The 24,738-nt window shown below is 38.4% G+C and overlaps 1 protein-coding gene across 1 annotated transcript; it reads right to left on the reverse strand.

Annotated features, from left to right (window-relative positions):
• Positions 1–6,994: 6,994 nt before the first annotated feature.
• Positions 6,995–7,444, reverse strand: LOC108468332 (uncharacterized mitochondrial protein AtMg00860-like). The gene is made up of 2 exons (XM_017769223.1): positions 7,327–7,444; positions 6,995–7,278 (listed from the first exon to the last, which is right to left on the reverse strand). The coding sequence occupies exons 1-2, from the start codon at positions 7,442–7,444 to the stop codon at positions 6,995–6,997; spliced, it is 402 nt and encodes a 133-aa protein (XP_017624712.1).
• Between the last annotated feature and the right edge of the window lie 17,294 nt (positions 7,445–24,738).

Here is a 24,738-nt window from a genome sequence, read left to right on the forward strand (position 1 = left end):
ATGACTTGAGACAGTAGTGTGGCATCCTGATATTCGGGCTTGGCGACAGGACCGGGTATAGGGTGTTACAACAATTAATCTATCAGAAATAATTTGATAATTTGCTAGAATCAGATAAGTATGGTCGAGCTAGCAGAAAATATATGTGGTTTAAACGACCAGATAAGGCAGATCATTAAACAACCAACACTTCCTCTATCACGTCATTATCCCACCCCAATGAACATGCAACCATGAACCATTTATCCAGATGCATACAAATCATACATGCTTTTACACATCAGAACATGCTATCATGCATTTAGAAATTGCACATACAAAAGCAGAATATCAGATTTCATATATATAAGTCATACATATCCCATAACAGTCTTTAGGATGTGGTTAACCTTGAAACACACTTCAAATATGGTCCTAACTAAATTTTACAAAATGGACCCACACGCCTGTGTGGCCCACATGGCCATTTGGCTCACACAATTTGGCACACGGCTGTGTGGCATTGATAATATACTTTTTGGCTTCGTGTCATTCGCTATTGGTTGTTTTTTTATGCCAACACAACAGCGAGGATTCCAAAACCCTTGAAAGAAACAGCAACTTCAAAAAATATCTAGATTGCCAGAGGATTAGATGTTTCATGATCCTCACACCAAGATTAAATTACAATCAGCTCACTTGAAAACACCACACAGACGATAGCACAAAAATTGACAGCACCATAAAGACAAAAAAAAAATGATGGAATGAATAAAAAGATTGTAAGAACAAAAATGATAGAAACAAGAAAAGAGAAACAAAAAGTGAAAGGGAATGAGAAAGAAGTTTGGGATGAAAAATTGAGAGAGTGTGGGAAAGTGTGAGAGATTTTTGGGGAGGGATTATCTAAAAAAAAAAAGTTAAAAATAAATTCTAAAACTATCCGATTTTTGCTGACTTAACAGTTTAACCAGAGTTTTAATTTGACCCAACTACTAACCACATAGGCGGCACACGTAGGGAGAATCAAAAATAATTTTCGCTTTGCACACACGAGATTCAAATACAATATCTCCGAGTAAGCTGAAGTCTTACCACTGAACCAACAGACTTAGTCTTATCAATAATTGAGCAAAAATAATAGATAAGTCAAATGTTAAAAAAATAGGAGTTAGGACAAAAATAATAAAAGTTCAAGGGAAAGGATTTAAATATAGGATCTTAGACACACATAATTAACACTTAGCCATTGAACCAAAACAATTCACTTGACACAACTCCTACTATAATTAATTTAAAAAATAGTGCGTGACCACCCTCAGTTCACTAATCCAATTTCTTCTAACCCAATTTTTGGGATGTGAAAGAGTTAAAAGGTAGGTTGTCAAATTCGTGATGGCCTAGTTGAATTAAATGTTAGATTACCATTGAAGCTAACTATTTTTAAAATGTGTTCTTCAAAAGATTTTTTGAAAAGTTTGATAGTATTTATTATTTATGTCTAAAAGTACTTTCGAAAAAATAAAATATTTATTATAAGAATGATTATATAAAGCAGACGATATGCCAAACATTTTTGACAAGAATAAAAAAAGTAATTTTAATTAATAGTACTTTTATAAAAGCCCAAAGTTAAAAATTTTAACCCTTTATCTTAGGTTAAAATCCTAGTTTGAAAACATGGTCTGATTTAAAAAACACCTTTCAACTTTAAAGTAAACAGAGGTAAAATATCTAATATAATCTTTTGAAATAGGACAAAGTATAAGCATCGAGGTAGAAAATTTTGATTGTGGGTCAAATTATGAAAAACTAAAATAGCTAAAAGGTCAAATAAACAAAATGCGTAACATTAACACTCGACAAATCAAAGAATAAATTGGTTAAATGCAAGATTATTACAAAACTATAAAAATAGTAATAAAAAATTTTCTTTTACAAAAATAAATAACACATAAGTATTTTTTGCGCTATAAGAATGCAATATGTGAAACAAAATATTAGCACAAACAAAATATTTACAATAATCAAACTAGCAACTGTTATAATAAACGTCGATAATGGTAGTAGAATGATTGCAAAGTAATAATAAAGGAAAAAGAAAAATACACAGATTTTACGTAGAAATCCCTTATCGGGAAAAATCACGAGCAGAGGAGGAGAAATTCACTATATTGAAAAACACACAATACAGGAGGAGTTCGACTGTATCTACTCAAGGGTTAAACAACCATGTTATAATCAATGTCTAACAGGAGGAGCTTCACCCGCACACCTCTGGTCACAACCCTATTTCAATTTTGTGCTTAATGGGGATCTATGGAGGCAAATCTCTATTTTATTTCTTTAACAAATGATGGGATTTGAGTCTCACAACTCTAATAACAACAAAATATTTCTAAGCAAAATTTCTAAAATTTTAATCAATATTCAAGAAATTCAAGATTATAAAGACAATCAATCCTAATTTCTTCAAGGTGTTCTTTTCATCAACCTATAAAAATTATTACTCGGTTAAGATGTTAAGAATCTCATACAAACTATATATTCAAAAAAATTAACTTAATAAAATTAATCTTACAAGTAGACTTGTAAAATATTTTTACTTTCTTGTTAAACATCTATTACAAAATAAATCTAGGCCTTAAACATATAAAATTTTCCTGAACCAACCATATTGGTGTGCATATTAGTGTCATAAAAGTGCAATATGTAAAAACATAATGTGGATACAAATACAAGATTCATAATAATCATACTAGCAACAACAATTTCTAAAGAAAATGCTAAATCTCTAACTTATTTTAAGAAATTTGAGATTATAAAGAATTAAAATAATTGTAAAAAAGGAGATCAAATCAAGAAGAGAAGAAAAGTTTATGGACTTTGATTACGATTTGAACAAAGTATTTGTTTTTCCTTGCACACTTGATTTTGAGAGCTTGTGAAAGAGAAAACAGTTACATATATTTTTTTCACTTCAAAGGAGAAAGAAAGAAAGAAATTCGAAAAGAAAGGTAAATTTATAAAATAAAAAAAATAAAAGAGATGGATAATTTGTTCTGTAAAAATATTAATTAAGGATTGGATTTGGACACCTATGAAATCCCTAGAAAATTAAGTCTGATACGGCCAGTTTCTAGAAGTAGAGAGAAAGAGAAAAAAAAAGTAGAAAGCAACAGATGGAATGGAACGAGAATTTTATTTAGTAACTGAAAGGATAACTTCTTCCCATCTACCTTTGTTGCTAAAACTCCAAAAGAGGAAGTTTTAGGGAAAATTGAAATTAAGGTTGTCCTTGTAACAGATATGGCCATGATACACATCGTTTCATTAAATGGTAGCACCCAACACTACACTTCCCATACGCATCATTTTAACCTTTAAACAAATCAAACCTTTTAACTTACACTTAGACACTAAACATTGTGTTTCACTAACAGAAATAACAAAATGAAAACAATCCCAATAGCATAAATAAACCATCCCATAACAAGTACTCCCTGGGTAGAAAAGATCTTTGTCCTCAAGGATCAAACGCAAGGAATCATTGTTATAATTCATGTAGAACCTCCCATGTGGCATCCTTAGGGAAGGTGTTAGCCTATTCAATCAACTCTTTTGTGACAGCCTGGTTGCCTCTCTTAACCATGCGTCGATCAAGGATGTGGATCGGCTCATTAAGCATAGTTCCATCGAGACCTACTAAGGGTAAGGTTGATTGAACTAGTTGCTTCCCAACATGGCATTTGAGCCGAGACACATGAAAGGTAGGATGGATTCGAGAACCATGTGGCAACTAGAGCTTATAAACCACTTCCCCAACTTTGGCCTTCATAATAAAAGGGGCAAAAAACTCAGGAAAGAGTTTTTGGTTCACTATCTTCCTAATCGAACGTTGCCTATCAAGTTAGAGCTTAAGGTAAACCAAGTCACCAACTTAGAAGGTTCAATCACTCCTCCTACAGTTAGGAAAGTTCTTCATTCGATCTTGTACCTATTTTAAGTAGAAGTGAAAAAGTTCTCTTGTAACACCCCTTACTCGTATCCAACGCCAGGACAGGGTTTGAGATGTTACCGAACTTAAACGTAAGTAAACATAGAAAACTGAGCCATCAAATTTCATCCAATTTAAACCATTTATACGTATGCATATTGTCCCTATTACGGGCCTACGAGGCCCAAAACATACATTAGGAGTGGTTCAGGACTAAACTGAGAACTTTGAAAACATTTGGAAGACTTAGAAAATTTTTCATGGAAATAGGGTCACATATCCGTGTGGCTTGGGACATACCTGTTTCCTCAGCCCGTGTAACTCTTTGTTTAAGATGTCATCAATACAATTAGGGTCACATGGCCTAGTCACATGCCCGTGTTCTAGGCCGTGTGGCAAATTAAATTCCAAAAATTAAGTGCAGACTTCACACGGCTTGGGCACACACCCATGTCCTAAAGCCATGTCCTTTACACTGCTGAGACACACGGCCGTGTCTTTGCCCGTGTGTTTACTACTGGACATTCTGTTTTACCTAATTAGGGTGCAGGGGACACACAGTTGGATCACACACCCATGGGGCACACCGTGTGTCACACACGGCCTAGACACAAGCCCTTGTGTCTACCCGTGTGAACAACTTTGAGACTATTTTTCAAACCATTTGCCACCCTTAAAAGCTCATTTTTGATGACATGCAACATAGCATATTTAGTCACTCAAATACACACAATCATGATTAATCTATGACTTTGTAATATCAACATATCACATACTCAAACCATCATGCTTTCATATGACATTCTACACCAATTTCATATTTATTCATTCTTATAAACCTACCTTCAATCTACTCAGTTATACCATAGTTATGTTCATACCTATTAGTCTCAATTCATTCATTAAACATATGTGCCATTTATCATATCCATTACCAACAAGCAGCCACCAACCACATCACAAAGGTTAAACACATTGCATGCATGCATAAATAATTAGGGTTACAATCTGATAAAAAAATATAAGCCATATGTCATGGCCTTATATAAAATGAATCATAATACCATCATGAGCCAACACAATTTGGCAATTCAAAATGGCACATAACAAAATGACCAAGTCTCCTATTCGTGCCATACTCAAAATGTTGAGACTAACTATACCCAAATGTCCAATTGATAGTATGATCGAGTCTCCGACGTCCTTCGATCCTTGAGCTAGCTTGACGACACTATAAGAAATGGAAAGGAAGGGGAGTAAGCTTGAAGCTTAGTAAGTTCACATGCAAATAATAAGAAACATAAGTCATATAATTAATATAAGGCAAAGTTTCATAAATGTCATTAAGTCCATAAGCACAACTTTCTCATATGCATTCTGACCACATGTTTATAACATACCGAGTTCTTTACTCATGAGTTTTATGTACATACCTATACCAACTCGTAGCACATTCTCATAATTCATCATCATTGACTTACTTGTTGTATAACTAACTGATTTACCCATTGAACACTTGGAATACTATCGGATACACGAAAAGCTTGCACATAGTGTCTCATACGTAGCCACATGCTACCTCATATCACATATCACATATCACACATTGCTCACTCTCGAGCTAATCACGGGCCTGCTCACATAAGCTAATAGTCAGGATGTAACTACATGGGCTGCTCATACAAGCTGACAGGTACCCGCAACACACGCCGGGCTACCCAGCCATCGGTAGAATGTAGGAGACCAGCGCCCGGATTCACATAGTCATATATATACATAATCTCATGAGCTCATAATCACATAGTTCCTAGTGACATGTCACATTGTATCCTAAATTATTCCTAAGGTTCAAATGGGATTTTCTCAATGCCACATCTTCGTCAAACTCGTTCACAACGTCATTCTCATGTACCATAATGTCGTTCATACACTCATCATAATAATTAAATATAGAAACTCGTACATTGATAAGGCATTAAAACATGATACAAATATTGCATTATTTACATATGAACTTACCTCGGTACAAAAATAGTAAAAACATTGATAAGGTCCGTTTCTCCTTTTTCTTGCTCTATAATACGAAATTTAGCTTATTCAATACACGCATTATTCAATTCATTCCATAACTCATATTTTTGGTTAAATTACCTTTTTTACCTCTAACTTTTCACATATTTACAACTTAGTCCCTAGGCTTGTAAAATGGTAAGATGAAATGTGCCCATTTTCTTTGTCACCCAAGCCTAGCCGAGCTTAACCCATGCTCATAACAGCCCACATTTTCCATCAAATCAGATTTTTACTACTCATTTTTATAACTTTTACAGAAAGGTTCTTTTTAGGTATTTCCATGAAAAATCACTTAGTAAAAGTTGTCTAACACGCATCAAACATTCATATTCCTCCATTAAACATCAAAGTACATTCATGTCTGTAACACTCCAAACCCGACCTGGACGTTATGGCCAAATCTGGCGATGTCACACGATAGGGCTTTTGAAATCGTATCGTTGCCATCACCCCATTTCCCGTTTTAAAACACTACGTTATCTTAACACCAGTTTTCAAATTGAGTCACCAATTTATTTTATCATCATCAAAACGTTAACCTACGCGGAAGTTTTCAACACTGTTGAGTGGTGGTGAATATTTTGATAAAAAATTTGTTTATTTTGAAAACCCGAGTCTTCCTAGTACTAGCAGTAAAACAATAAAATGTTGAAAAACACAAAGTTGAATAAAACCTGTAATGGCCATAATTACATCAAAATTCCCCAAATGAAAATTAAAACCATGATAAGCATAAAATCGTAAATTTATCGTGAGGCAGAAGTAGTGGTCACTGTCGAGTCCTCTGCTGCACCGATCCGTCTAATGCTGGGAATTACCTGAATAGATTAAATAGGAAAGGGTGAGTTTTTGCAAACTCAATGTGTAATCCTCAAAGAAAAATATACATACAACACAATATCCGAAATCAGTCATATATTTGCATATAGTTCGGGCCTGAACCCTTTATAGAATCGGTGTGGACCTTAGCCCACTCAGATTCAGAACAGGAGCTTGAGTCAAAATAATCTTAAGCTTATCAAAACTCTCTTGGTGCGTAATAGTCCAAACGAAAAGAACTCCCTTACGTAGAAGCTTAGTCATCGGAGCTGCGATCAAGTAGAACCCTTCTACGAAGTGCCGATAATATCCTGCCAGCCTTAGAAAGCTACAAATTTCAGACATATTCCTCGGCTGTTTCCAACTCAACACAGCCTTGATCTTATTAGGATCAACATGAATCCCCTCAGCTGAAACCACATGTCCTAGAAAGGTTACTTCTCAAAGCCAGAACTCACACGAACTAAACTTTGCATACAGCTGTTTCTCACGAAGAGTCTGTAAAACTACTCTGAGATGCTTATCATGCTTGTCCTCAGACTTAGAATATACCAAGATGTTGTCGATGAATACCATCATAAATTGGTCCAAATAGGGCTGAAATACTCGGTTCATCAAGTCCATAAATGTCGCTGGTGCATTAGTCAAACCAAAGGGCATAATTAGGAACTCGTAATGTCTATATCGAGTCTTAAATGCCGTCTTATGCACATCGGCCTCCTTAACTCTCAACTGATGGTAACCCAATCGCAGATCGTTCTTAGAAAATAAGAAGCCCTTCTTAAATGGTGACATAAATCATCTATTCTCGGAAGTGGGTACTTATTCTTGATCATTAACTTGTTCAACTGACGGTAGTCGATACATATCCTTATTGTCCCATCTTTCTTTTTCACAAATAGCACAGGTGCTCCCCGCAGAGACACACTGAGACGAATAAACCCTCGATCCAACAATTCTTAAATTTGAGCCTTAAGCTCTGTAAACTTCTTCGGCGCTATTTGGTAAAGGGCGATAGACACCGGAGCTATACCAGGAATCAACTCAATCCTAAACTCTACCTCTCGGCTCGGAGGCAACCCTAGTTACTCATCAAGGAAAACATCTGAAAAGTCCTTCACGGTTCTGATGTCCTTAACCGAAGTGTCCCTAGAACCAAAAATACTGACGTAGGCCAAGAATGCCTCACACCTTTTTCTCACTAACTTTTCTTTTGCCAACGCAGAAATCACATTAGTCAGATAGTCACGTCATTCCCTAATCAAAACTACCTCATTGTCCCCCTCGGTCCTTAAGACAACCCTTTTTGTCGCACAATCCAGACTCATCCAGTGTTTAACCAGCTAGTCTATTCCCAAAATCTGATCAAACTCCCAAACGGAAGCTCCATAAGAAACACTGTCCCTTGGACCCTGAGCGGAACGTCTTTATACAACTTATTAACCTGGATAGGTTGCCCTAAAGGACTTAACATAATTACCTCAGTATCAATACTCTCGAGTGGATTCCCCAAAGATTCAGACACAATACTAGCTACATATGAGTGTGTACAGTCTATGTCTATCAGTGCAAGATAAGGTACATCAAATATTAAAAACGTACCCGTAATGACGTCCAGAGCATCTCGGTTCTCACGGTGATGAGCAGCATAAACCAAAGCAGGCTGTCTCACCTTAGTCGGTCCAACGCCTCTACCTGGTGCTCTTTACCCTCGGCCCATGCCGTTACCACCCATGGCTTGACCTCGGCCCCTAGGTGGCTACTGAAATACTCTAGGCGGCTGTGCAGTCTCAGTAATTGAAGCTTGCATCTCACTAGTTCTTAATGGATAGTGTCTAACACGATGCTCAGTCGACCAACATTTTAAACATGCCCCAGTAGTCCTCCAACACTCGCCTGGATGGTGTCTACCACAATGTCCACGAAGCGCTACCCCAATAAGTGCAACAGGAGGCCCCACTCTCACTGGCCCATCAGTCTTGGCCTTTTTCTTAGGCCTCATCCCAAATCTCGAGGGCTCCAGATCCCTCTTACTTTTTTATCTGTCTCAGTTTTGGCGCTCAGCGCGCTTTACCTCTTCTGTGATGTTCACCTTCTCAACTAAAACAGAAAAATCACGCTCTCTCTATGGAGCTGTCAGAACTCGCAAACTGTCCCCGAAACTATCCTTAAATTAGACACAACACCCATACTAGGTCGCTACCATGCCTCGCGCATAACGACTCAACCTCAGGAACTCGGCCTCATACTCGGCCACTGAACGATCCCCGTGAGTGAGATTAAGGAACTCCCACCTCCTAGTGTCGATATAACTGGCCCCCACATATTTACCCTAGAAAGTTGTCTTAAAAAGATCCCATGTCAGTCGTTCGAGCTGAGTGCCATCCTTAACGGTTATCCACCATTGATATGCCTCATCGCAAAGTAGTGAAACAACCCCCTTAAGCTTTTACTCAGCTGTAAAGTCCAAGTCATCCATAATTCTTTTCGTGGCCTTCATCCAATACTTGGCCACGTTATGGGTGACTCCTGCGACACCCTTGAATAACTCAGCCCCATTAGACCGGAGTCATTCCGTAACCGACGCTCGGCCCTAGTTTTAGTGTTGGGCCCAGCGACCCTCTCCAAAATCTGTAGCATGGCTTGGGACAGTGCGTCGTCCCCAGCCGCACGATCTCGAGACCCAGTCTTTGTCACAGGTGATACTAGTGTCCCATTAGTATCAAAGTTAGGCAGATTCCTAGATGATGAAGACCCCGTTTGAGCCCCTCTGCAGCCTCTGCCACGACCTCTAGTACCCCGTCCACTCGTACCACGCGCGCTCATCGTAAATTTCGAAATTCATTTGTATTAATAGTTTTATGCATTAGTTAACAGTTTCGATATTTATTAACTGATATTTTATGCAGTACAGTATCAGAATATTAAGAGTCGGTTATCGTGAGTAGTAGTCTCACTGCAGTTTTCGGTTAAACTACCTAGAGTGTTTTCGGCGCTGGAGACTCGATGTACCATATACTTAGTCCAAAAATATTTCAAACTATTTAAAATCATTTCTTTAAAACCAAACTTAAAACCTAAATTCGCAGCCGAGTTTTATAACCTGGCTCTGATACCAATAAATATAACACCCTAAACCTGGCTTAGATGTTATGGCCAAATCTGGCGATGTCACATGATAGTGCTTTTGAAATTGTATCATTGCTATCACCTCATTTTTCGTTTTAAAACACTACGTTATCTTAACACTGGTTTTCAAACTAAGTCACCTATTTAGTTTATCATTATCAAAACGTTAACTTTCACGGAAACTTTCGACACTGTTGAGTGGTCGTGAATATTTTGATAAAATGTTTGTTTATTTTGAAAACCCGAGTTTTTCTACTACTAGCAGTAAAACTATAAAATGTTGAAAAACCAAAATTTAAACAAAAACCCGTAATGGCCATAACTACATCAAAATTCCCCATATGAAAATTAAAACCATGATAAGCATAAAATCGTAAATTTATCGTAAGGCAGAAGTAGTGGTCACTGTCGAGTCCTCTGCTGCACCGATCAGTCTAATGCTGGGGATTACCTGAACAGATTAAACAGGAAAAGATGAGTTTTGACAAACTCAGTGTGTAATCCCCACAGAAAAATATACACATAGCACAATATCTGAAATCAGTCATATATTTGCATATAGTTCGGGCTTGAGCCCTTTACAGAATTGGTGTGGACCTTAGCCCACTCAAATATAGAATCAGATACGCATTAGGGCCTTAACCCATCTCAGATATAACATGTAGAATAGAACAGAATAACCGAGTCCTACCCACCAGCCTCTACACACAAACTCCGTCCAACCCTGCACATTATGTGGGGATAAAATCGACCCAACCATCCCTACACACTATGTTGTACCGAATGCAGCACATAATCAGATAATTGCAGCTGAGCTGCCAAATATTCGGCTTATGAGTCTTTCGGAATACTTCCTCCAAAAACATCAACCTAACCGCAATGCAATGCAATATACAAATATGACATGCTAATATGGAATTTATCAGATCATACAATTAATTCAGATATCATAGTTCATGCTCAATACCGAAATCAGACAGCCAGAATACTCGATTTGGGGTCTAAGTAATGCTTATTGACCGTACAATAGGTTCACAGTCGACTTGGATGACCCGTGCAACCTTACAAATCATTTTAGAAAAAATAGGCTCACACGCCCATGTGGCCTGCCCGAGTAGACCTAGACTCCTGTGTGGCCCACACGACCCAATTTGGCCTTGGCCGTGTGGATCACACGGCCTAGCCTAGAATCCCACACACCCGTGTGGGCCTCCATGCTCGTGTAGCCCACACGGCCCAATTGATCGAGCCCGTGTCTCGCACACAGCCTCTCTGCTTATCACACGGTTGTGTCAGGTGCATGTTTCAAGCACGCACGGCCTAGTTCGTCAGCCACACCGATAACAATTGAACTTAATGTTGATTCAAATTGAAGAAACATGACTTCGAGCCTCACCGCCTCCTCCTAAACACAAACTAAACTCATTAAACAATGATTGATGAGCGTCGAATCCACCAAAAATATTTCCTACAAAATAGCTTTAATCAGTAGTAGAGCGGTAGTAGGGTCGAGTCTATAGGGATTGGATGCGATAATCAACTTTCGAGTCTGGCTTATGAATAGGATGTCGTGTCAAGGGTCGTGGCCAGAGTCATGCCCACGACTCAAAACGTACCAGCTGAAAAAAAAGCAAATAAAAAGTAAAGTGGGGGATTTTGAAATTGATTAGAAATTAAATAATTAAAACTGCTAAGATAAATGATTAAATAAATCAAAAATTAAATTGGGATTTGCAGTCAAATGTAATGAGCCTTAGCCTTAGACTCGGTCAATTTCGTGTTGAGAATCGATCCTTAAAAATTAGTCTTCTCCTCCGATCATAAGCTGGTTATAGCAGTTTAGAATGTCCTAACCACTAATTCTTCCTCTAGTAGTTGGTTTCGGTATGACCTGCAAACCAACCCTTACCGATTATCTAACCGAGATACACGTGTTCCCGATTCAAGATTCCGATAGCTTTGCGTTCTGAAGAACCCAACTCGAATCAATAGCCTCTACCGCGTGGGTCGTTTAAACCCGATCACCTCTTCCTCGATTTGTTCTCGAAAATCCGAATACAGCACGGCCGACTCGAATCTCCAACTATAAGCAAACACGACTCCAACCCAACATGCACTTTGACTTGAAATCGAATTCAACTTTAAGGGATGATTGGTCTATCCCGATACTTAGGAAAAAGGTGAATACCGATTGGAAGGATTTTAGGCGCGAGTATGAATCTCACAATTCTCGACCGGAAAGAACACTGGCCTAAAGCTAATATGGAATTTAGTGGAGCATGAATTTATTCATGCTTGAAAGTGATGATGATGGATTTATGTGAAAGGTGATGGAAATTGGAAAGGAAAAGCACTTAAAGGCAATTTACCCAATTTGAGAAAAGAAACAAAACCAAATGAAAATTGACAGAATGCTAAACTCCAATTTGAAAAGGAAAAAGGAGAGTATTTCTATTCCAAATAGAAGTAGGAATACAAAGACAAGGGATGATTTTCTAAGAACTAAAAACCCCTATTTATATAGATAGGGTTTACTAAAAATAGCTTAATCCTAAAATAATAAAAATAAATAATAAAACTAAATAAAATAAAATAATATCTTCTATTTTTAGATTTTTACAAAGTCAAACTTTGATGTTAAGTCCTTGGCCTTCCCATCTTTATGATTTGGCCTCAATTCAATGATTTATCTTTCAATTTGGTCCCTTTTTGCTCGTTTTTGACCTATTGCATCCCTGACAAGATTAAATCATAAAAACACCAATTAAGCAGGGATTAATTCAGAAATAAGTCAAATTAAACACAAGAAATATGCAAATTAACATGTTTATCAAATCCCCCCTACTTAGCTCATGCTTGCCCTCAAGCATGTTTGTTCTTTCAAACATTAAATTTGTTCTACAATTTATTAAAAATCGAGCCTCTTTTTTGCATACATAATAAATGTAAACAACTTAGGCAAAAATAAATAAATGCTCAAGATATAAAGTTCGAACATCAAGTGTCATAAAATTGAAATATGTGAACTAAATAATTTTACTAAATTGAGTTTGAATCCAATAAATTGAAGGGCATTATTTAATTAACTAAGCATTAAAGAAATAAAATTATCGACGTGGACAAACCTTTTTATGCGAACTAGGATGACAACCCAAGCACCCTATCCCGGTTACTCAGTACAAACCGTCTTAAATTTATTTATTTATATATTATTATTTTTTTTGAAAGCTCAATTAGCGGGATGTTTATAAGTTATCGACTCGTCACTCGAACCTTTTTACGCGAGATAAGATGACAACCCAAGCACCTTATGTAACGCCTCAATTTTCGGGAATTCTGTGAATGTTGGGATAGGTTTAATTATGTTAGTGGGCCTCTAGAAGGCCCAAGCCTAAGATAGAACCCGGTAATTTTAGTTAATTTTTGTTCCATAAGAAAAAGGGAGTGAAATTATGAAATAGGACCTATGTGAAAATGTTTGAAAATGCTATAGGCTAAATTGAAGTGGCCAAATAAATAGGAGTGTAAAATAGGAGGATTTGTATGACAAACCTCCTATTTTACATGAAATGGCCAGCCATCATGTTGTTGTAGACAATATGAGCACTTGATATCCATAATTCATGGTACAAATTGATAATGGGTTAGGTAAATGTTCCATGATAATGGATTAGGTAAATATTCCATGATAATGGGTTAGGTAAGTGTTCCATGATAATGGTTTAGGTAAATGTTCCATGATGGGCATTTCATGTCTTTTGTATTAAAGAATTAAATGGATGAAATATGAAATTTTATTAAAAGAAAAATGGGTGAAAAGAACAAAGTTTTGTCCATCTTTGTTCATCATAGCCGAAAGTTAGAGAAGAGAAAGGAGAGGAGAAAGCTCTTGAATGTTCAAATCACTTGGGAAGAAAATTGAAGGTAAGTTCATGGTAGTTTGCTTCTATCTTGATGTTCATGAGTTCTTCTTGATTCTACCTTAACTCTTGAAGCATATTTTGGTTTTTGGTTGTGTTGTGAGCATTTGGTCATGAATTAAAATGAAGGAAATGGTTGTTGTTTCATGTTCTTTTGATGAAAAATGGAAGATATGTGAAGTTGAGCCAAACAAATGAGCATGCATGTGCTTAGATGCTAAGGGGAAAAATCGGCTAATATGTTGTGCTTTAAAATGATGAAATGGAGATTATACTTAAGTAAAATCATAGATATGTGATGATTGATTGGTGATATACATGTTTAAAAAAAACATGCATGCAAGTTATGTGTGAAAGAGTGATTTGGTAATAAATCTGCTTGGGAGAGCAGCAGTAATGTGAATTTGGAAAATCACCATAAATTGTGGGAGATGAGTTAGAAGTTGAATAAATCATGTAATTAAAGTTTAATGAGTCTATTTTCAAATGAAATAAACGAGAACATATTTTGAATTCTGTACAATGAGAAATTTGATTCGTAATGAAGAGTGGTCAGATTAGTCAAACAGTGAAACATGGGAAACTTTAAGAAAAATCTGGTATTGATTGGCTAAACCAAAACTTCTGAAAATTTTATGGATAGAAGATATATGAGTCTATTTTCAGGTAAAATTAACGACACTTGATTTGGAGTTTCGTAGCTCCAATTATAAATGATTTAGTGACTATTGTTCAGGAAGACAGCTTGCAGTGAGATTATGATTATGTGGTAAACATTGACAAAAATTTGTTAATGAGTTGCTTATTGATTTCTTATAAGCTTACTATGATCTGTAGGTATGGTTGGCCGAATATTGTAAGGGGTTAATACGTAGTTCGTATTTGAATAGTTAGATTAATGTGTTAGTAATCCAATTGTAGGCGTTAGTGTGTGGATCTCGTCAAGATATCGTCGCATAAGCAGTGTGTAACTAACACCTCTTTCTTAGTCTAGATCGGCAAAAGTCGAAAAGCCAAAATGCTAAAAGCGGTATTTTGTAGATTTGCGAGTGTGTGAATGCTCGTGAGGTAAATCGATTAATGTTTTTGGTAAGCTGCAAAATTTGGACTGCAAAGTGCATGATTTCTGTGCCTTCGATATTTTTGGGCTTAATGGGCCAAAATTGGAATGATGGGCCAACGGGCCCAATTCTGTAAGAACCCTCGGTACGTGATTTTGTTAGTACGTGAAAAGTAGGAATATGTATGAAAAACCCTAAAATAGATAAATTACTGAAATACCTTTAAAAGTGGAAAATTTACGCTTTTACCCTTAGTAGATAAATTACCAAATACCCCTAGGGTTAAATTGACCTAAATGCATGTTTGATTGTTGTTATTTATCGCATGCCATGTTGTTATTATCGATGCATGGGATTGGGATATTGACGGAGGAAGTCTTGAAAGTGGCTTGTCCACGTCTTGGAGGCTTTGCCTCAATTTATCGATAATCGAGCGTGGCAAAGGCAGCAATCGTGGAGTGTTGGGTGGGTGGGTTGAGCTATTCCCGGATGGAGTGTAGGGCTGGTACGGGTTGAATGTAGTGGTTAGTGGGTTGAGTAGTCTCCCAAATGGGCTTGCATATGTTATTGATGTTGTATGTATTTTGAAATGGGCCTATGGGCCATCTGTTATCTGAATAAGGGCTAAGGCCCGGTTATTGTAATCAAAAGGGCTCGGTCCAATTACCATTGTTACTGAATGGGCTTAGGCCCAATAGGCTTGAGTGACTTAGGCTTTGAATGGGTTTTACTTACACTCGAGTTTCCCAAACTCACCCCTTTTATTTTCATCCACGCAGAAATCCCCAACCATAGTGGGCTTGGAGTCGTGAGGAATTCGGAGTTGCCACCGCTCGAAAGTTTGATTTTCTTCCGTGAACTGGACATCCTATTATTTACGTTGAGGTTTGGGTTTTAAATGTAATAAGGCCACTTAATTATTTTTGATGGTTTTAATATGTATTACTAAGATAGGTATTACTTATTTTAACTGTTGAAATTGGATAGCTTTAGGCGCGTTTCAAAAAAAAAAACAACAATTGATTTCAAAATAACACGACAATAAGCAAAGCTTCCGCAATGAAAGTATTTTCCAAAATTAATCACTTTTCCTAAAAATGACTTAATCAAATCGATTTCCTAAAAATATACATGACGTTAAGGTGTGGCAATGGCGGTGTGCATGTCTAGGATTGGATCCGAAGGGAGCTTGGTACTTAAGTAGTCCGATAGACTCACCTCCTCTTTTCCGGTTTCCTACCTGGTGCACAGCTTCCATTCACTTTAACCTATAATGAAATTATCTTTGAAAACACTAAGTAGGTTTTTCTGGATCAACAATATAAAATGTTTTGAATGCTTCGATGTGGCATGTCGGATCCGGCCATAACGTCTGGGCCGGGTTTGGGATGCTACATTTAGTGGTATCAGAGCCTAGGTTGCAACAACTCGGCTGTGGATCGGGTCCAAAAAGGGTTTTCAAAATTTTATGCCAAAAAAAAAGAGGGTATTTTTTTGAAAAAAAAACCTGACTTTTGAAAATAAATTTCCTGTTTAAAGGAGATAATCTCCGAACTTGTTTTCTTTAACACAAATGTTTGGAAAATGGATTTCAAAACGCCTAAATCTTTTGAGTTTATCTGAAAACTGATGAGGTGGCACACTGAATCCCCGGCACCAAGGCTGTAAGTACTATTCTGTTTTATATACTGAACTGTACTATAGTTAGTACTAAACCTTAGAGATAGTACTATAGATAATGTAGCGTAAAGGCTACAAAACTGAGACTATAGGGTAAACTAAGCCCTAGGAAACTAAGACAGTAGCTAAACTGTGGTTACGCGAAAACAACTCTGAAACCTTATTTGTTCATAAGATATTCTGTAATAAACAGTGGAAACAGTAAACTAACTGCATAAAATTCATAATCAGATAAATCGATATGAGTACGAGAGCTACTCGGGGAAGAGGCCGTGGTCGAGGCTGAGGTAGTACTCAAGCTGGATCTTCGTCTTCTGAACACATACCTGCTGGAGTAGCACGACCACCACCGGTGGATGAGAATGGGCCGTATGATCGGGCCGCGGGGGATGACGCTCTGTCTCAGGCCATGTTAAGAGTTTTGGAAAGGGTGGTCAGAGCTAATATCGGGTCTATGAATAGGGGGTCCATTTCTGAGCGACTCCGGGCCAATGAAGCGAAAGTTTTTAGGGGTGTATCTGGAGTAGCCCCAAATGTGGCTGAGTACTGGCTAGAAGCCACGGAGCAGATTATGGATGACTTGGACTGCTCAGTGGAGCAAACGTTAAAAGGAGCAGTATCCTTACTATGGGATGAGGCGTATCAGTGGTGGATCACTGTGAGAGAGGGTACCCCAGCTGAGAGGGTAACTTGGGAGTTGTTTAAGCAGTCTTTCAAGGCGAAGTATGTCGAAGCTAGCTATGTGGATGACGAAGGAAAGAATTCCTGAACCTGACCTAGGGTGGTAAGACCGTTGCTGAATATGAGGCAGAGTTTCTGCGATTGAGCCGGTATGCTAATGGTATTGTCTCTACCGAATACGAGCGTAGTGTTCGCTTTGAGGATGGCCTCAGGGATGAGCTAAGGGTGCTCATAGCTCCGCAGAGAGACCGCGATTTTGCTGCACTGGTAGAAAAGGCTAAGATAGCCGAAGAGGTGAAGCAAGTTGAACGAAGGAACCGTGACAGGGATCAAAACTAGTTCAGGAGAGATGCTGGACCAACTGGTGCTACAAACCGGAATGTTAAGAGAGCTAGGATGGAGGAACCAGTTCGAGCGGTTCCGGTAAACACTGTTAGACCACAAGCTTGTGGAGATTGTGGTAGAATGCATCTGGGGAATGTTGGAAACGTTCTGGGGCTTGTCTTCATTGTGGATCAAAGGAACATAAGATCAGGGATTGTCCTAAGAGGCCAGCTCAGGCTCAAGTGGTTGAACAATGGGCCTATGGGCCATACTGTTATCTAAATAAGGGGCTAAGGCCCAGTTTATTGTAATCTGAAAAGGGCTTTGGTCCAATACCCTTTCATTACTGAATGGGCTTAGGCCAAATAGGCTTGAGTGACTTGGGCTTTGAATGGGTTTTCCTTACATGAGTTTCCCCAAACTCACCCTTTTATTTTCATCCACGCAGAAAATCCCCAACCATAGTAGGCTTGGAGCTGTGAGGGAATTGAGTTGCCACCCGCTCGAAAGTTTGATTTTCTTCCGTGAACTGGACATCCTATTATTTACGTTGAGGTTTGGGTTTTTAAATGTAATAAGGCCGCTTAATTATTTTTGATGGTTTTAATATGTATTACTAAGATAGGTATTACTTATTTTAACTGTTGAAATTGGATAGCTTTAGGGCGCGTTTTCAAAAAAAAAAAACGACAATTGATTTCAAAATAACACGACAACAAGCAAAGCTTCCGCAATGAAAGTATTTTCCAAAATTAATCACTTTTCCTAAAAATGACTTAATCAAATCGGTTTCTTAGAAATATACATGACGTTAAGGTGTGGCAATGGCGGTGTGCATGTCTAGGATTGGATCCGAAGGGAGCTTAGTACTTAAGTAGTCCGATAGACTCACCTCCTCTTTTCCGGTTTCCTACCTAGTGCACAGCTTCCATTCACTTTAACCTATAATGAAATTATCTTTTTAAACACTAAGTAGGTTTTTCTGGATCAACAATATAAAATGTTTTGAACGCTTCGATGTGGCATGTCGGATCCGGCCATAACGTCTGGACCGGGTTTGGGGTGCTACACCTTACCCCGGTTACTCAATTCGGTCACATTTTCGAAACTTCACTCATAAATTGAACCTTTATTAATTTACTTATTTATTCATGCACAAGCAAATATATTTTCCAAACAATCAATTTATACGAAAAATCTAGCTACATATAACAACTTTAAAACACAAATATCGATTAATCTATATACTTGAACATTATAATTCAAAATTTTCCCAATTTGTCCAAATTAACTAAGTATGAGATTAAAGGCTCAATGTTTAAATAAACTATCGATTGAATTTAACATAAGATTGAATATATGCAAAAGAGAGACATGCAACAAAAATCATGCATATTTACCATCCATCCCCCCTACTTAATCAATGTTTGTCCTCAAGCATATATTATATGAAAGAAAATTCAGCAGCCCAAATTAAATAAAAAAAGAAAAAATAAAGGATACTCCCCATATATGTTAAGGACGTTGTTGGTGTTAGGAGTAACGATCCTGTAGGATGTCGAGGATTGTGGAGACTTGGGTTTCCATTGTTCCAAGACGAGCTTCGATTCGGCTTAAACGGTCCTTTACGGTTGGAGGTTATTCCTCTTGTTTTCGAGTAGCGAAATGTGGGCATTGGCGAAAAACCATATTCCCACGAGAAGTCCGTGTACCTGGAGGAACAAAATAACATGCAGTAGGGGTGCCGGCAAGCAAACCCATAGAATCCAAACAATATCCTAAATTTCAGAAAAAAGTGTAGAGGTTAAGTTCGTGATATACGACCCAAGTATTAGAGGACGACTACAACGCAAAACAACATGAAAATTCTTTGCAAACCAATATCCTAAATTAACTTTAAAACCAAAATGTATACACCACAAGAAAAATAATTCAGTTCTCGTTAAAACAGTAGATGAATCGTTTCGTCCCGAAAAACTAAATGCCAAAAATCGGTGAGTATATTTTAAAGCACGGTCATGCACCACTAAGTCTTTTGTGGTTTTCGAATTATAAAGTTGATTAGAATTGGTTAAAACACGATAGGCATCTTGAGCATTAAAGTCGCTCGGAATGTCTAACAGAGCAGTATGATAGGAATCGGATTGAATATTATCAGGGTCAACGAAACCCTTGGCAATATTAAAATCGGATATCGACTTTCGAAAGTCCTTTCCAAGTAAACGAAAGCAGACAATGCTTTGTGTTTCAACTGTCTGTAATGCATTAACATTGAAGCTAAATGTGGTGTAAAACCCATAGATTAACTCATAAAATGCATGACAAGAAATATTCGCAAATGAGCTCCAACCAATAGCATCAAAATAATTAATTACAGCATCATGAATATCTAACAAATCAAGAGTGGTGGAATCGATTTGCTTACAGACCGGGATTGAACGTTGTCAAATTTCGTCATAACGTGTGCGATGCTCTGGGGTTGAAAAATTTAAAAATCCTTGTAATCGTCCTTCGGTGGGAATTGTGTTACCACGACCTCGTCTATTACGCTGATTGTTTCGTGCTGGTCGAACATATGCATCGGGTGAGGGGGTGGACTTGAAGTTTCAGCAGCATCAGTACTGCTGTCCGGCGGTGTCGTTGGTTCACGTGTCTCTTGTCGACGAATTCGAGTGGTGGCCGATCGTGTTTGGCGTTGACCGACACGTTCATTCGTGGTCGAAGGAGCCTCGACGTGGTCGCGAGATGTTTGAGCCTCGTTCGAGGTACCCGCAGGATATGTCAGTAAAGGTAAATTAGATGGAGGGTTATGGGTCGACCTCTCGGGATTATCGGAGCTGCTGTCCAAAAGTTCTGGTTCGACAGGATCCGAATGTTGTTGGCGTCGTGCTCTCGTTGGTGGGGCTCTTCGTATAGGAGGTGGTGGAGGAGGTTCATCATCGTCGATATCGACGACAGGAGGAGTGGAGAATCGGTGCCGATTTTGATTGAGTGAAACTGGGATATTGTCTACCGCTTGGTTTCGAGTTCAGACCATGGTATCAGTGCGAGAGTCCCGAGTAGTCAGTTCTGGTGGTACGACGATGGCAGACCAGGCGGTGGCAGACGACGGCAGTACATGGCGGTGGCGAATGTTGGTGGGGTGATTTCAGATCGATTTTTAAAGGGTGGAGGTGGGGTGTGGATGTTGGCGTCATTTAGTATGGTGGGTGGGGGTTTTGGTGTTTCAAAAAAGAAAAAGAAAGGGAAAAATGGGGTTGGGGGGGAGGAATGGCAAGACGATGGAAGGCCCGTTCAAATGACGATGGCCCGTCGCAGGTGGGAGGTTACTGTTCGGTAGTGGTTCGGTGGTGAGAAGGGCGTCGAACAGTGGTGGCAAGAGGGAGGGAAAAAGAAAAGAAAAGAAAGTGGAAGTGAGGGTGTTGATGTTGGCGCGGCGCAAGGTGGAGTGGCGAGGGTACGACGATGTTAGGCACACGATGGGGAGTGAGACGGTGGAGGTCTGTGATGGGGGTCCAACGGCGGCGGTTTGGAGAGTGTTTATGGGTTGGGTTTTGTTGTTGGAGAAGATGAAGAAGATGGAGAATAAATTAGGAAATTAGTGATTTTTTTGGGTGTTTTAATTTCCTTTTTTTTTATTTGGGTTATTTTAGGTTGGGTGAGGTAATTGGGTTAAGTGTTGGTTGGGCCAACCTTGCGTATTGGGTTTTGTGTGGGTATTGGGTATGATTTTTGGTTTGGGTTTATGTGGGTATTGGGTATGGTAAGTTAATTGGGTTGGTTAGGAAATTTATGGATGGGTGTTGGGTTTGAATTTTGGTGGGTAATTTGGTTTTTAGGTTTTGGGTAGTTTGGTATGTGGGTAAATGGGTTTGGGTAGGAATTTTAGTGGATGTTGGCTTTTTTTTTTTTACTATCACCAAATTAGCAAGTCGTGCCCACGCCTTTATTAGTACTCGTCTTTTTGAAAATTCATGACCTCCATAGTGTTCCTGAAAACATCAAATTGACTAAGTTAAATAGAAGTTAATTTATTTATTTACACTCTAATTCACTTAAACTAAAAATTAAATAAAGAGAATAAATGAAAATAAATTTGGGTTGCCTCCCAAAAAACGCTTTTTTTAACGTCGTTAGATAGACGACCTGGAAATTTATTTAGCCGGCTCTTCGAGGACTAATTCGTCAACCAAGTGGACTAGAAAGTTTTTGTAAAAATGCTTTAAGTGTTGCCCGTTGACTTTGAAATTTTTTTCTGATTCCTCGCTTTTGACTTCGACTGCACCGTGTAGAAATACGTGAGTAACAATAAAAGGCCCTAACCACTTAGTCCGAAGCTTACCTGCAAAGATTCTCAATGTAGGGTCATAAAGTAATACTTTCTGACCTACCATAAATTGTTTGCGGTTTATCTTTTGGTCATGGTACGCTTTGACCTTATCATTGTAAATTTAGGCACTCTCATACGCTTCTCGTCGAATTTCCTCAAGTTCCTGGATATTTAATTTACGATGCTTACCTGCAACTTCCAATTCCATGTTGCATAGTTTGACCGCCCAAAACACCTTATGTTCTAGCTCAATAGGGAGATGGCCTGGTTTACCGAAAATTAGTCGATAAGGAGACATACTTATAGGTCCTTTATAAGCTGTTCGGTATGCCCACAATGCATCGTTAAGTCGTAAACTCCAGTCTTTCCTATCTGGCTTAACGGTCTTCTCCAAAATCAACTTGATTTCTCGATTCGACACCTCCGCCTGACCGTTCGATTGTGGGTGATAAGCTATAGCGACTCGATGCACTACTCCGTACCTTTTCAAGAGCGTATCAATTACTTTATTGCAAAAATGCGTCCCTCGATCGCTGATCAAAGCTCGCGGTGTGCCAAATCTGGAAAAAAATATAACTTTTCAGAAAATCGACTACTGTTTTGGCATCAGCACGACGAGTAGCTTTTGCTTCTGCCCATTTTGACACACAGTTAACAGCAAGTATAATATAAACATTACCGAATGATAAAACAAAAGGGCCCATAAAATCAATGCCCCATATATCGAAAATTTCACAGACATGTACAGGGTTTAGAGGCATTCATTTTTTCGGCTCAAAGTTCCCTACCCTTTGACATTTTTCGCAAGTTTTACAAAATAGATATGCGTCACGAAAAATATTTGGCCAATATAGTCCACATTCGAGGACTTTATGCGCAGTTCATTTAGGGCCAAAATGTCCACCACATGCATAAGAATGACAAAAGGATAAAATTGATTTTACCTCAGTTTCAGGAATACATCGACGAATTACCTGCTCAGAACAGTACTTTCAAAGATAGGGGTCATCCCAAATATAGAATCGAGGCTCACATTTTATCTTGTCTTTTTCAGATCGCGAAAGGTTAAGAGAGACCATACCTGTAGCAAGATAATTCACCTTGTCTGCATACCAAGGAAAAATCACTTGAGCAGCAAGCAAATTTTCACCCGAAAAATCATCTTTAAGTGGTGTTACGTCCTTTGATGGAGGAATTCGACTCAGATGGACAGCCACCAAATTTTCACGTCCTTTTCTATCTTTTATTTCGAGATCGAATTGTTGCAGAAGTAATATCCACCTTATAAGTCTCGGTTTTGCTTCCTTCTTCCTGATCAGATATTTAAGGGCTGCATGATCAGAAAAAACCACAATCTTAGTTCCTAACAAATATGAATGAAATTTTTCTAAGGCAAAGACTATAGCTAGAAACTTCTTTTCATTGGTTGAATAATTGATTTGGGCAGCGTCCAAAGTTTTAGAGGCATAGGAGATGACGTGTGGTTCCTTCTCGATCCTTTGTCCAAGGACTTCTCCTACGCTATGGTCACTAGCATCACACATTATCTCGAAAGGATAACTCTAATTTGGTGATTGAACAATTGGTGCCGAAACGAGCTTATGTTTGAGCGTGTCAAATGCTTCTCTGCACGATTGGTCAAACTCAAACTCCTTGTCTTTCTGTAATAGGTGACAGAGAGGTTGCGCAATATTTGAAAAATCCCTAATGAACCGTCTGTAGAAACATGCATGACCAAGGAAAGATCAAATCTCCCTCACAGTTGTAGGGTATGGTAGTGAGTTAATGATGTCGATTTTTACTTTATCGACAGAAATTCCCTCAGCAGAAATAATATTACCTAGAACTAATCCCTTGTCTACCATAAAATGGCATTTCTCATAATTTAGAACAAGATTAAATTCTAAGCATCTTTTCAGAATTTTTGCAAGATTAGTCAGACATACCTCGAAAATATGCTTACCATGCACCTCTGAAAAGTGGCTGGTGTGTTACAGAGTCCGAACAACATCCGTCTATAAGCGAATGTGCCAAATGGGCACGTAAATGTCTGGTCAATAAAAGGAAGTGGAAAGTAACCATTGGAATCTAAAAAAAACCTGAGTAACCATCAAGACAACAATAGTGAGACTTTCCAGCTAATCGTTCTAACATCTGGTCAATAAAAGGAAGTGGAAAGTGATCTTTCTGAGTTAAAGAATTCAACTTTCTGTAATCGATGCAGACTCTCCACCCGTTTTAGACCTGAGTAGGAACTATCTCACCTGCCGAATTCTCAATTACGATCACTCCAGTCTTTTTTGGGACTACGTGGACTGGGCTAACCCAATTGCTGTCGGAAATGGGATAGATCATCCCGGCGTCAAGTAGCTTTTGGCCCTCTTTTCTCACTACTTCCATCATAGTCCCTAAGGACTATCTCACCTGAATTTTGTGCATGCAAGTCGATGGACTCAATCCCTTGATGTCGGCTATTGTCCACCCAATTTCCTCTTTATAGTCCCTAAGGACTCGTACCAAATTTTCTTCTTCTACCCTCGAGAGTTTACTCGAGATTATCACCGGTAGTGTATTTCCTTCACCGAGAAAAGCATACTTCAAGTGGCTTGGGAGAGGTTTGAGTTCCAACTCTGGAGCCTGCAAAACAGATGGTACGAGCTTAATCTGTGAAGGAGTTAATTCAAGAAATTTACCTGGGTTTCTCCATTGTTGTTGCGCCTCCATATGAGCCACCGTTTCGTGAAC

The sequence above is a fragment of the Gossypium arboreum genome, chromosome 8, assembly GCF_025698485.1.
Source record: "Gossypium arboreum isolate Shixiya-1 chromosome 8, ASM2569848v2, whole genome shotgun sequence".
NCBI lineage: Eukaryota > Viridiplantae > Streptophyta > Magnoliopsida > Malvales > Malvaceae > Gossypium > Gossypium arboreum.